This window comes from Equus quagga, chromosome 5 (genome assembly GCF_021613505.1).
Source record: "Equus quagga isolate Etosha38 chromosome 5, UCLA_HA_Equagga_1.0, whole genome shotgun sequence".
Classification (NCBI taxonomy): domain Eukaryota; kingdom Metazoa; phylum Chordata; class Mammalia; order Perissodactyla; family Equidae; genus Equus; species Equus quagga.
Genome location: NC_060271.1, coordinates 118,225,908 through 118,239,187, shown reverse-complemented (window position 1 = coordinate 118,239,187; position 13,280 = coordinate 118,225,908). Strand labels below are relative to the sequence as shown.

General features: G+C 39.0%; 1 protein-coding gene across 2 annotated transcripts in view; it reads right to left on the bottom strand.

Moving 5' to 3' along the window:
• Positions 1-12,641, bottom strand: part of ASXL2 (ASXL transcriptional regulator 2) — a 162,483-nt gene extending 149,842 nt beyond the window's left edge. For both annotated transcript variants that reach the window (XM_046663135.1, XM_046663136.1), the window contains exon 1: positions 12,258-12,641. In XM_046663135.1, the coding sequence (XP_046519091.1) occupies positions 12,258-12,314 (57 nt within the window). In that variant the 5' untranslated portion in view covers positions 12,315-12,641. The remainder of the gene's footprint in view (positions 1-12,257) is intronic.
• Positions 12,642-13,280: the final 639 nt, after the last annotated feature.

The window sequence follows — 13,280 nt, the reverse complement described above, 5'->3', positions numbered from 1 at the left end:
CAACTATGTACGGGGGGGTTTGGGGAGATAAAGCAGAAAAAAAGAAAAAGATTGGCAATGGTTGTTAGCTCAAGTGCCAATCTTTAAAAAAAAAAAAAAAAAATTTTGTACACCAAAGGACACATCAAGAAAGTGAAAGAACAACCCACAGAATGAAGAAAATATCTGCAAATGATGTATCTAAGGAGACACTTATACAAAGTATACATAAGGAACTCTTATAAACCAACAAATGACAAATACTCCAATTAAAAAATGGGGAAAGGATATGAACAGACATTTCTCCAAAGAAGATACACAAATGGTCAGTAAGCACATGAAAAGATGCTTTTTAAAGTATCTTTTTAAAAAATCACATGAATAATATAATTATTCATTAGGAAAATACAAATCAAAACCACAGTGAGATACCAGTTCACACCCACTAGAATGGCTATGATCATTTAAAAAAACAAAAAAGGAAAACAAGTATTGGCAAAGATGTGGAGAAATTAAAACCTTCAAACACTGTTGGTAGGAATGTAAAACAGTACAACCAATATGGCAAACAGTTTGGCAATTCCTCAAAAAGTTAATCATAGAATTAACATTATGAACTAGCAATTCCACTCCAAGATATACACCAAAAAGAATTAAAAACACACGTTGATACAAAAAGTTGTACATGAAATGTTCATGGCAGCATTATTCATAATAGCCAAAAAGTGGAAACAACCCAAATATCCAACTGATGAATAGATAAATAAGAGGTATCCCCATACAATGGAATATTATTCAGCCATAAGAAGGATACATGCTACAATATGAATGAACTTTAAAAACATTATGCTAGGGGCCAGCCCGGTGGTGTAGTGGTTAGGTTCATGCACTGCACTTTAGCAGCCCAGGGTTCGCAGGTTTGGATCCTGGGTGCGGATCTACACACCACTCATCAAGCCATGCTGTGGTGGTGTACTACATGCAAAATAGAGGAAGACTGGCACAGATGTTAGCTCAGCAACAATCTTCCTCAAGCAAAAAGAGGAAGACTGGCAACAGATGTCAGCTCAGAGCCAATCTTCCTCATCAAAAAATAATAATAATTATGATGCTAGGTGAAAGAAGCCAGACAAAAGGCCACATATTGTATGATTCCATTCATATGAACCATCCAGAATAGGCAAATCCACAGATACAGAAAGTAGATTAGTGGTTACCACAGGCTTGGAGAAGGTGAGAAGAGGGAGTGATTGCTAATAATAACAAAGAATAAATATCAAGAAATTGAAAACAGAAAAATTAATGAAAACAAAAGCTAGTTCTTTCAACAGATCAATAAAATTGATAAACTTCTAACAAGAGAGACAAACAAAAAAAGAGAAAAGACACAAATTACCAATATCAGGAATAAAGAGGGGATATCACTACAGATTCTGCAAACAGTAAGGGAATACCACAAAAAACTCTACAAACATAAAATCAATGACTTAAATGAAATAGACCAATTCCTGGAAACCCACAAACTACTAAAACTTACCCAAGAGGACACAGATAATCTGAATAGTTATATCACTATACAAGAAAGTGAATTCATAGTTTAAAAATTCTGCAAAAGAAATCTCCAGGCCCAGAAGGTTTCACTGGTGAATTCTATCAAACATTTAAAGAAATAACGCCAGTTCTACATACAGTCAGTTCTCACTATTCATGGTAGCCATGTTCTTTAAGGCACCATAGCACTAAATTAGCAAATACTGAACCACTGTTCCTAGAGGAAATACAGAGTTAAGTTCCTGCAAGCCTCCAGACACATTTCTGTCAACTAATTAATACATAACCTTGTTTTTATGTATGTTTCTGTTAAAAGCCATCTTTTTAAATACCTATTATTGATTTATTAACCTTGAACTCATGGCCAACAGCACTATAACTCACGCCTAAACAAAGCTTATTTAATACAATTATTTTCTCCATAAGGCATGTCACAGCTTTCCTGCACTTAAGAATACTAGACAGCACTTCAGCAGTATACTTCGGGGTCATATTAAACAGTGAGAGCACCAAGAAAAAGCACAAAAAATGCAAAAACCATGGTACTAAACAGACCACAAAAAAGACACATTTTCACTATGAGAGCTTGAAATGAGAAGGCAGAACCTCACCTTGTTTGACCTCAGGTGGAAATGTGTACATTGGGTGACTCAAATTTTTTGCCACTCTGCACATGTCCATGAATGACTGCAAAAGCGTCATGAGTACTGATTTTGGGGGTAAGCGTAAATTTTAGCAAGTAGGTGAATTCACAGATATTGGACTCCACAAATAACGAGAATCAACTGTAATCTCTCTCAGGAAAGAAGACTTCCCAATTCATTTTCACAACACCAGCATTACCCTGATACCAAAACCCAGACATACACGTTACAAGAAAACTACAGATTAACATCTGTCACGAATGCAACTGTAAATGCCCTCAACAAAATATTAGCAAAGCCAGCAACATATAAAAAGTATAATACACCACAACCAAGTGAGGCTGTTTTTCTCCAGAACGTAAGGCCAATTCAAAATTTGAAAATCAATGTCATCCACCATATTAACAGTCTAAAAAGTAAAAGTAAATGAGCATATCAGTTGATTCAGAAAAGGCATTTGACAAAATCCAACACCCATTCATGACAAAAACTCTCAGCAAACTAGAAAATAAAAGGGAACCTCCTCAACCTGATAATAGGTATTCACAAATAACCTACAGCTGATATACTTAATGATGACTGACTGACTGCTTTCCCCTATAATTAGGAAAAAGAGTATCTGCAAATCACATATCCAGCAAAGTACTTGCATCCAGAATATATAAAGAATTCTCAAAGCTCAACAGCAAAAAAAACAACCTGGTTAAACAGTGGGCAAAAGACTTGAAGAGACTTCATCAAAGAGGATACATAGATGGCAAATAAGCACATAAAAAGATGCTCAGCAACATATGGAGCTGGCCCAGTGGCATAGTGGTTAAGTCTGCATGCTCTACTTTGGCGGCCCAGGGTTCCTGGGTTCGGATCCTGGGCGCAGACCTACACACCACTCACCAAGCCATGCTGTGGCAGCATCCCACATATAAAATAGAGAAAAACTGGCACAGATGTAAGCTCAGGGATAATCTTCCTCACCAAAAAAAAGACGCTCAACAACATAAACCATAGAGAAATTAAAATCACAATGATATACCACTACACACCTATTAGAATGACTAAAATAAAAAATGTTAACAATACCAAAAGCTAGCAAGGATGAAGAGCAACTGGATTTCATAATGTTACTGGTGGGAATGTGAAATGATATAGCCACTCTGAAAAACAGTTTCTTAAAGTTAAACACATACTTACATATATTACCCAGCAATTCCACTCCTGGGTATTTACCCTAGAGAAATGAAAACTTACGTTGAAAGGAAAATCTGCCCACAAATGTGTATTGCAGCTCCATTCTTACAGTTTCTGTGTTGCCAAGATTCTGGGCATGGGTCAACTGGGTCTTCTGCTTTGGGTCTCAACAGGCTGAAATCGAAGTGTCAGGTGGGACTGTGAATTCATCTGAGGCTTGGGGTTCTTTCCCAAGCTTACTACCAAGCTTCCCTGTTGGCAGGTTTTGGTCCCTTTCTATTTTCTTGCTGGCTCTTGGCCAGGAGTCACTCATCTTGTACAGGCTGCCTGCCATTCCTTGCCAAATGGCCTTCTCCACAGGCAGTTCACAAAGTATTAGTCAAGAGAATGGGATTTTGTGTAGAATCTCCTGAAACAGGAGATGGATCTTTCAGTGGGTTCCCAAACTTGTTCATAGCTAGTTTAGGTCTCTGTGTGATTCCACACCGGCTCTGGGAAGCAGTGGCAAACACAGGCCCTGAGGTTAAAAGGCTTTTCATTAGAACTGTCTCAAACCTCTACACTTCTTTGCTAAGAAATAACATCTTTACAATAGTTTTCCCACTCAGAAACATAAAATGATCTACATTTATTCATTTTTAAGTAATATTAACTAACAGTGTTTACAACATACTAAGCATTGTACACAGAAGTTTTCATACATTCTCACCTAGTCACCTAACACCCCAAATGGTAAGTTCTATTATTATCTCTATTTTAAAGTTTGGGAAATCGAGAAAGCTTAGATAGTATAAAACCCTACAACTCCAAACGTGGTCCTTAGACCAAAGCGCCAGCACCATCTGGGAACTGCTTACAAACGCAGACCCTCTGGCTACGATGCAGACCTAGTGAATAAAAATCTGCATTAGAACAAGTTCCCCAGATGATTCTTGTACACTTTAACGTTCGACCACTGGTTTAAATAACTTGTCCAAACTGACACAATAAATGGTAGAGCCAAGATCAAATCCAGATTGTTAAGGTTATTCCCAAGTTGCTATTAAAAATAGTCCTATTTTCTCCATTACGTCTTTCATGGGTGATTAATGATATATATGAAAACTGTTTTTCTATTATCTTTATCTTATAATCCAGCTCTTTTTTACATCTTTGTGCACACACACGAACACACAATATAAAAGAGAAAACCCTTCCAAACACATTAAACTATTTCATGGGTACCATCCATTTAAACTGAAAAGACTTGGGAGAACCACTCAAATCATATACGAAACTAATTTCTATAAATCAATAGCAATACATTTAAATTTTTATGTTCCTATATACAAATAAGTTACTAACATCATTAAGCACTTTATTTGAAACTGAATATGGCTAAACCAGCTAGTGAATAATTCAGACATCAGTGAGTTAAAGATTCAAATGATTTGGGCCATCCCAAGCTGTGAACTCCAATGAAAGTCCATTCTAAACATGGTATCAACTGCTAAATGTCAGTAGCCAAAGAATTGTCAAACGAAAGTCTTTCACAAGGTAATTTTTACCAAAAGATGGATCAAATTACTCAGAAGACACTACAACTAAGGTTTACAGTGTCCCCTGATGCCCAGAACTAAGAACTTGTGTATTTACCACTAACCAATTTTAGTTTTGTCAAGCAAGTCCAGAAATAAGAATTATCACAGAAATTTCCCAATGTCTAAAGGTAACTTAAAAGGGTCTTTGGAAACAAATACCCTGGGCGTGTCTTAGAACAATTTTTTTTCACAAACAAGAGAGAGATACTCAGCCAGTCTTCCATGGCAAACAATACTTAAATACAGTTGACTAACTTTATCCAAATAGTGCGCTCTTGAAAATGAGAACAGTGTCTTCTCTTTTACTTCCAATAAAAAAAGGTGAAAAAAGAAGATTTAGCACTCATGTGCAAGAAAGTGAGTTAAGCTCAGCAGGTAGAAACATTTAAAAGAAAAGTCTCTGCCTTCAAGGAACAGTCTTAACTAATATACAAACTGAGTTTCCTCTTACTCGTCCATAATAAAATATGCGTTTTATTTAGGGAAGATATGCCTTCAGGGCTAAACATTTTTCAAAAGCACTCAATTTATAATCTTTGAGTGAGGAAAGTTTTTCTTAATACGATTCAAAACCTAGAAAAGCATAAAAGGTAAAGATTAATAAATTTGTTGATGTTAACATCAAAAATGGCTGGGCAGCAAAAAAAAAAACTGCATAATCAAGTCAAAAGACAAAAACGGGAAACAGATCTGTAACACCTATCACAAAGGGCTAGTTACCTTAACCTACAAAGGACTCTTAGAAATTAGCATAGGGGCTGGCCCCGTGGCCAGGTGGTTAAGTTCATGCGCTCCACTGCGGCAGCCCAGGGTTTCACGGGTTCGAATCCTGGGCGCGGACATGGCACCGCTCATCAGGCCATGCTGAGCGGCATCCCACATGCCACCACTAGAGGGACCCACAACTAAAACTACACAACTATGGACTGGGCGTCTTTGGGAGAAAAAGGAAAAATAAAATCGTTAAAAAAAAAAAGAAATTAGTATAAAAAAGACTAGGAAGCACAAAAAAAAAGGAAAACGGCCTGAACAGACAAGTTTACTGAAAAATATACAAATAGTCAATAAGCATAGGAAGTTACTTTACACCTGCCCTGTCCAATAACAGTAGCCGCTAGACAAATGAAGCTATTTAAACTTAAATTACTTAAAATTAAACAAAATTCAAAATTCAGTTCCTTAGTCACACTACCCACATTTCAAGTGCTCAATGGCCACATCTGACTAGTGGCTACTGTACTGGACAGCACAGATATAGAACATTTCCATCAAATTCTATTGAACAAAACAACAAAAGAAATGCTTTACTAACATATCAAAATGGCAGAGTAAAGACTGATATATTCCTTGGATTACAGAGAAAAGTAGAAAAATAACAGGAACCTTCAAAATTTTGGAGAGGAATATAAATTAGCACAAACTCAAGTTTACAAACTGTTTAACTTAACTATTCCATTCACACAAATACACACACACACATACACATGACATACACGCAAACAAACATACATATCCAGATATATACACTGAAGTTCTTGTTACAAAGGAAGCAAACTATAAATAACTTACATGTCAAATAATCAAGGATACAGTCAAAAACAATGGAATATTTAGAAGCCATTAAAAAGAATAAGGGAGAGGCCAGCCCAGTGGCACAGTGGTTAAGTTCACACATTCTGCTTCGGCGGCTTGGGGTTCACCAGTTCAGATCCTGGATGCAGACCTACCCACCGCTTTGTCAAGCCATGCTGCGTCAGGCATCCCACATATAAAGTAGAGGAAGATGGGCACTGATGTTACCTCAGGGCCAGTCTTCCTCAGCAAAAAAGAGGAGGATTGGCGGTAGATGTTAGCTCAGGGCTAATCTTCCTCAAAAAAAAAAAAAAATGAGAAAGATACATAAGTAATGGCATTAAAAGGCGTCCACAACATTCATAAAGAAAGCAAGTTGCAGAACTGTATATAAAATATATATAGGTATAGATGTTTATGCATATTTCCACATACAAGGTTAAAAGTCTAGAAGGCTATACTCAAACTATCAACTATAGTTAAGTTCAGTATGGCAACTCTAAAATATTTTCAATATTTCAGTACGCAGACTTTCACTTAATCCCTGTTTTCAGTATAGTGACTCATCAAAGATTAACTCTTTACAGACTTCTGTTCTACTTGTTTTTTTTTAAATAATGAGCCTATGCTACTTTAATAGAAACTATTTAAAGTAATACTATTGTTTTTACCATATTTAAAGAATTCTAAAATTTAGTATATTCACTAACCTTTTAAAACAACACTAAAAACATGATAAATCAAACTGCATTAAAAATACTAAATTGCACAATGCTATCAACTATGAGGATGGCCTCTGAAATACAAGAAGAAAGAAAACAGAACTAGAGGGGCATTCAAAAGATTTCTGTAAAAAGGGCAAAGATAACAGGTTTTAACCAACCTTACTGATCAGTTCCCTGCAGTTAGATCTTCCACACACCGGCCTCCTTCCAGATAGCTTTTGTAGTGAAAACACAATGCCCTTTCACTGACAGCAAAATTGCACAGCCTTTTAAGAGTCAATGGATTCTGTGGATGAGGAAACAGCAAGGACTTCCGCAAGCCTGACGTTATTTTCTGCACCCCTGTCAGAACTCTAAGGACATGCAGCAGGAGCACCTTTCCCAGAAATTTTTAACTTATGTGTTCAAAACAGATTTTGTTTTTTTTTTTCCTTCAACAAGTTAGGAGGCTTGTGGGTTTTCAATACAGGACCATACAACAAGACAAAAGGAAGGATGAACTGAAAATAATAATACAAAATTCAAGAAGCAAAACATGGGAACTTTGCTTCAATATTATGGCAAGAAGGAAGATCACTCAAGCAAAGAGTGTTACACTGAATCACCTAGCACAACCACACCTGCAGATAGCAATTTCACAAGGATATCAAATATCTTACGATTTTATGTCAATTATACCTCAATAAAGCTGAAATAAAAAAATAAACATAAATATGCAGTTAGTGTTTCGAAATTATGGACCAGAGTAGTTTCTCAATTTTCAACCCATGCCCCTTACAATGATTTCTCACTCTATTTTTTTATGTATTCCACAAACCAGAAAGATTTTGCCCAGTTTTTACTGTCTACAGTCTATATTATAAAAACAACACATTTGTTTAATACATTTGTCCAAGATGCATATTCTCCCCTAAAGACTACAATACAACTACAAATATAATACAAATACAGACTTAAAAGGCTCTGGCCTGGTTAATATATATCCAAGGTGACATAATCAGGCCTGGCCGTACTCCTAGCCTTGAAAAAAGTTACTCATGGTAAAGATTAAGAGTACTGAAAATTTCTAAGATAATAGGTCTGCTTTTTCTGAAGTGCATTTTGTTAAAATTTTTTCTACACATCTTTTTAATCATTACATCTTTTTATCATTATATTTTTAAGTAATTATTTTCCATTTTCTATACTTCCTACATAAAAGTAATTAGCCTATGACTATTACTCCTTTAATAGAAATTTTCTAACTACCATCTTGTTCCCCAAAGTTAAATGACTTTAAGTAAATAACAAAAATAAAAAGCCATGTAGGGGCCAGCCCGGTGGCACAGCGGTTAAGTGCCCATGTTCCGCTTCGGTGGCCCAGGGTTCGCCGGTTCTGATCTGGGGTGCAGACACAGCACCGCTTGGCAAACCATGCTGTGGTAGGCATCCCACATGTAAAGTAGAGGAAGGTGGGCATGGATGTTAGCTCAGGGCCAATCTTCCTCAGCAAAAAGAGGAGGATTGGCAACAGATGTTAGCTCAGGGCTAATCTTCCTCAAAAAAAAAAAAAAAATGCCACACATATTCAAAATAATATTAACCACCAAGTGAAGCCTATACAGATAGCCTCCAAAGATAAAAAAGCCACTTTTTCTTCAGTCTACAAATCACATGCTAAGGATCTACAATATAGACTGCTGTGCTCCTCATCTCTAATACCGACACTTCACTTCTCCTACTTTGACCACTTAACTCCCAATAGGTGCCCAAAGGCTCCTCTAGCGTACAATCTCTAAGGTCTGCCCCTCTGTCCCTTCCACCTACGGTTACAACAAACTTATCCTTTTAGGGCATTTCTCCCTTTTAATGCTTCCCTAGTTGTGATGGGTAACAAGGGTAAGGTCAAAAAGAAAACAGGATCAAAAAGATTATACTATTTTGAAAGCTCTATTTTGCAGAAACGGTTAAATTCCTCAGAGATGTCATCAAATATTTAGATAATACAATGTCTTTTTTTTTTTTTAAGAATGAGCATAATTTTGAAGATAGTTCTAAAGTCAATGTAATGGTTCTCAATATCTCTGGCTTACTACAAATTTTTCTATTTAAATTGCACCAAACTCTATACTCCAGATGTCTCATCCAAATCATTTCATTACCATCATCATTGCCACCCTTACAACTTAAAACATGTGAGACTGTTAACTAAATACTTGAATAATGCTTTTTATATCTAGCGTACTTACACAGGACAAATATACAATCAGTAAGGACACAGTCCAGTGCAAGTGAATGAACTTTCAAGTTCAGCTGAATCTCAACTCCATTATCCCTCTCTCTGGTGTCCCTAGTTATTGGAATCTGTCTACACTCTACATTTAATCAGCCTTTGGGCATAATTTTACTACTATACAATAATTATGAATCATAATTTTGCTTTTTCAGAATGTTCATAGCAACTTTACATCAATCGTGTAGCTCTCACACGTACCTGCACAAACCCCATATTATATATGTATATATACATACATGTATACATATGTATATAACTGATTGAATAATTTTACTTATCTGTTGCTATAGTATTGGTCAGGAATACAATCCCATTTTAATAGGAATACAACCCCAATTTAATAGGATAGCTCTAAAATGCAGGTACCAAGAACACAAGGAATAAGGAGCAGATATTACCCGTATTCGTAAATAATTTTATTATTTCCTTGCTGGAACTGTGCTCCTAAAACATTTGACCTCAATGCCTATGAAGTAGGTTTAAGACTTAATTCTCCTAGTCCTCTTGATCTTATAAATAAATATACGCACCATTTCTTAATTTAGATCAAAGTTACTTCCATTTGTCAAATCACTAATTTTCTGATCTCATTCTGCAGCCTGAAATATTAAAGATGTGCTTTTGTCTATGCCATCTACATTTACTTCTATCTATTCCTCCTACAAACAGAAATCTTTGAACACAGATTTAGTTTAATGCCTCACTTTATAGATGATAAATGAAAAAGAGTAGAGTGTTTTCTAGATTTTGGCTACCAGAAAAAAAGTTTTAGCGTCACCATTCTCTTTCTAAAATTCATTTTTACTTAGACTGAGGCCTTATACGTTTGTCAGAATCAAACAAAAATACCAAGACACTAATAGACTGATCAATTCAGGAACTCACTCAGAACCCAAACTAGTCTTCCCATCTTTTAAATACTTTTTTTCACATAGCTAGCTAAGGCATGAATGTTTACTATGAATGAGAAAATATACTAATTTATTATAGGAAATCTAAATAGTAGATGTAGACATATTTCTCCTATTTGCATAATCTCCCAAAGATTATTTTACCCCGAGATCATAATTCCAAAAGTACTCTTAAGAGCCTAGAGACTTAAAATTAATTAACATAATTAGAGTTGGGGTCTGCCTACCTATAATTAAAATTTACCACCCTTATTTGAATAAAAGGAAGCAGTCTTGAGGTATTTATCAAGCAGAAGAAAGCAAAATAGTCTGCTGTGAAGGAGCAAAATTCCCTACCCCAAAAAATTATTTGAAGAGTTTTACCTTTTAGAAGAAAACGACCAGCAGTCACAATTATGAAGATACACTGTCAGTGAAAACACTTAATAAAGAAAACGTGCTATTATTTATTCACTTTTTCACATTTCCAAATAAAACCGACACAGGAGTTTAAGACTCATCAACCCCCTTAATGCATAAAGTTTACAAAACAAATGCACAAAGTTTACAACACAAATGCACAAGAGTGAATAAACAGTAGGACCCAGATTTTGGAAAATAAATTAAAAAAGACTGGATGGTAAGATACTAAAATGGTAACAGCTCCGAGGGGGTGAAACACGTGCTTTATTATTTTCTTCTTTACACATTTCTATAATTTTCCAAATTTTCCCACGGTGAACATTTATTACTTTTATATCCATAAAAATCTCATTTAAAAAATAAACCATACAACGTATAATAAAGGTTCATATAGAAGGGTTGTCCATGTTGTACGAATATTACTGACAAGATTCACTATTAAAGATAATGCCTACACGCCTCCTCACTTCCCAACACTAAAATGCTGCTGTTTTATGTCCTATTACTTTTCTGCTGCACCCTCAAAGACGGAATGAACCTCACTTTCTCCTAACGTCTCATTTCTACATACATACACACTTCTAATTTTTTCACAAAATACAGCAAGTTCTCACTAACCCTAAACAGTCCGTTTTTAAAAATCCACCTCTCAATTTCGTTATAACAAAATTAAAAAGAAAGAGATGGTTTTTCCCCCACTAGTTACAACTTCGTGAGGCCAGGGTCACTTTAGCTACGGAAAAGTCAAGGCCGGGGAAACTACACGTCCCACCATGCATTGCTGCCTTGTTCAGAGAAGGTCTCTACGGAAACAGAAAAAAAAAAATTCTACAAGTCCCACCTGTTACTTCGTTTCTAAACACCTCCTGCACTTTCAGCTCCAGCAGCAAACAAAAACAAGAGCCTCGTGACCTCACGTCGCCTCTGGGAGCCCAGCCTAGCAGAGGGCCCCGGGGTCAGGCGACAAGGCGGCTCTAGCGGGTAAATTCTACCCAGCTCCAGCGCTCCCCTCGTCTTTCCGGGGCTGGGTGCACGCACAAGCCTTTTCCTATCTGCATCCAATGGGGGCTCTTCAGCCGCACAAGGGAGAAGAACCGGTTACTGTGCAAGCACAACACACTTCCCCGTAGCGGGGCGGGGGCTCCCACAGAGTGGGGGGGAGAGCGACGTGACCCCAACAGGCAGCTTCGAAACACCAAGGGGACTCGTCGCAGACGCAGGGAGAAGCCGCAGCCCTGCGGCGACCCTCTTCCGCTGGGCGCCTCCATTCCCACAGGGATCACAAGCCCGACACCAACCGCCGCCCTCTCCGCGCGGTTCTGTGCCCCCTCAGCCGGGTCGCTGGGCCAATGACCTCCCTTCCCCTGCGACCGGCGGGCGGCGAGGGGACGAAATCCTCCCGGCCTTCCCCTTCGCTCCCTCCCCCTTACCGTCTTGGCGGCCTCCGCCCAGGTCCTGCCCTTCTTCCTACGGCCCTTTTCCCTCATGTCGGGTCTTGAACTGACTGGGAGGCTCCCGTGTCCGGGCTCCGGCCGCCCTCCCTGCCTGCTCTGCCCTGCGCTGCTTTTCCCGCGGTGCTGGGAAAGGTGGGAGAAAGGGGAAGTCAGGCCGGAGGAGCACCCAAACAGAGGAAGCGACGGGGGTAGTGCGCGGGGGGGTCTATGGGGCGGCCGGTCCTCCTGCTGCCGTTGCCACTGCTACCGCCGCTGCCATATTGGGTCCTTACTGTACAGGCAGCCGCTACGGTCACGTGACCGCTCCCGCGCGGCCGTCACTACTGTACGCAGCCGGCCGCGCGAACGAGCGCGCGCGCGTCCCCGCCTCCCGCGCGAGTCTGTAGGGCGAGGAAGCCGGCGGGCCGCGGCGCCTCGCCACACCCCCGCACTTCCGCTCTCCGCCCCTCCTCGGAGCATGCGCTTGAGAGAGGTCTGGCGCCAGCCTGCGTCAGGCGTCCCAGAGCGCTAGCCCGCTGCGAAAATCTGCCTGCGGAAGCGGAACTTGATCCATCCCGGAAGGCTTATTGAGCGGATTCTGACCGCGTGCTAGGCGCCGCGGTGGCTATAGAGACTTGGAAGAGCCGGGCTCTTCACTCAAGGGGCAACCCTCCCAAGTGCCGCTTTCAATAAGCCTCGTACTTGTGTTTTTTCATTTGTCCAGGTTCATTTTGACAAAGGTTATGTTTATGAAGATTCGCAACCATTTTCGTCTGCTTGTTAACCGCACACGATAGATGAGGTAATTTGAGATTGAGTGGACTTGCCAAGCTTACGAGTCTAGGATGTGGAGAAACTGAAAATCAAATTGCCACCTCAGGGCCCTTTCCGTCTCCCCAGAAGGCCTCTCAAACTTAGGTGACCTTTTCCTAAAGCGGCCAATAACTGCATTCACATTCACGCTTTTGCATGTGAATCGTCTCATCAAGGACACGAATGGTGTCTTTTTTATCTTGGTGA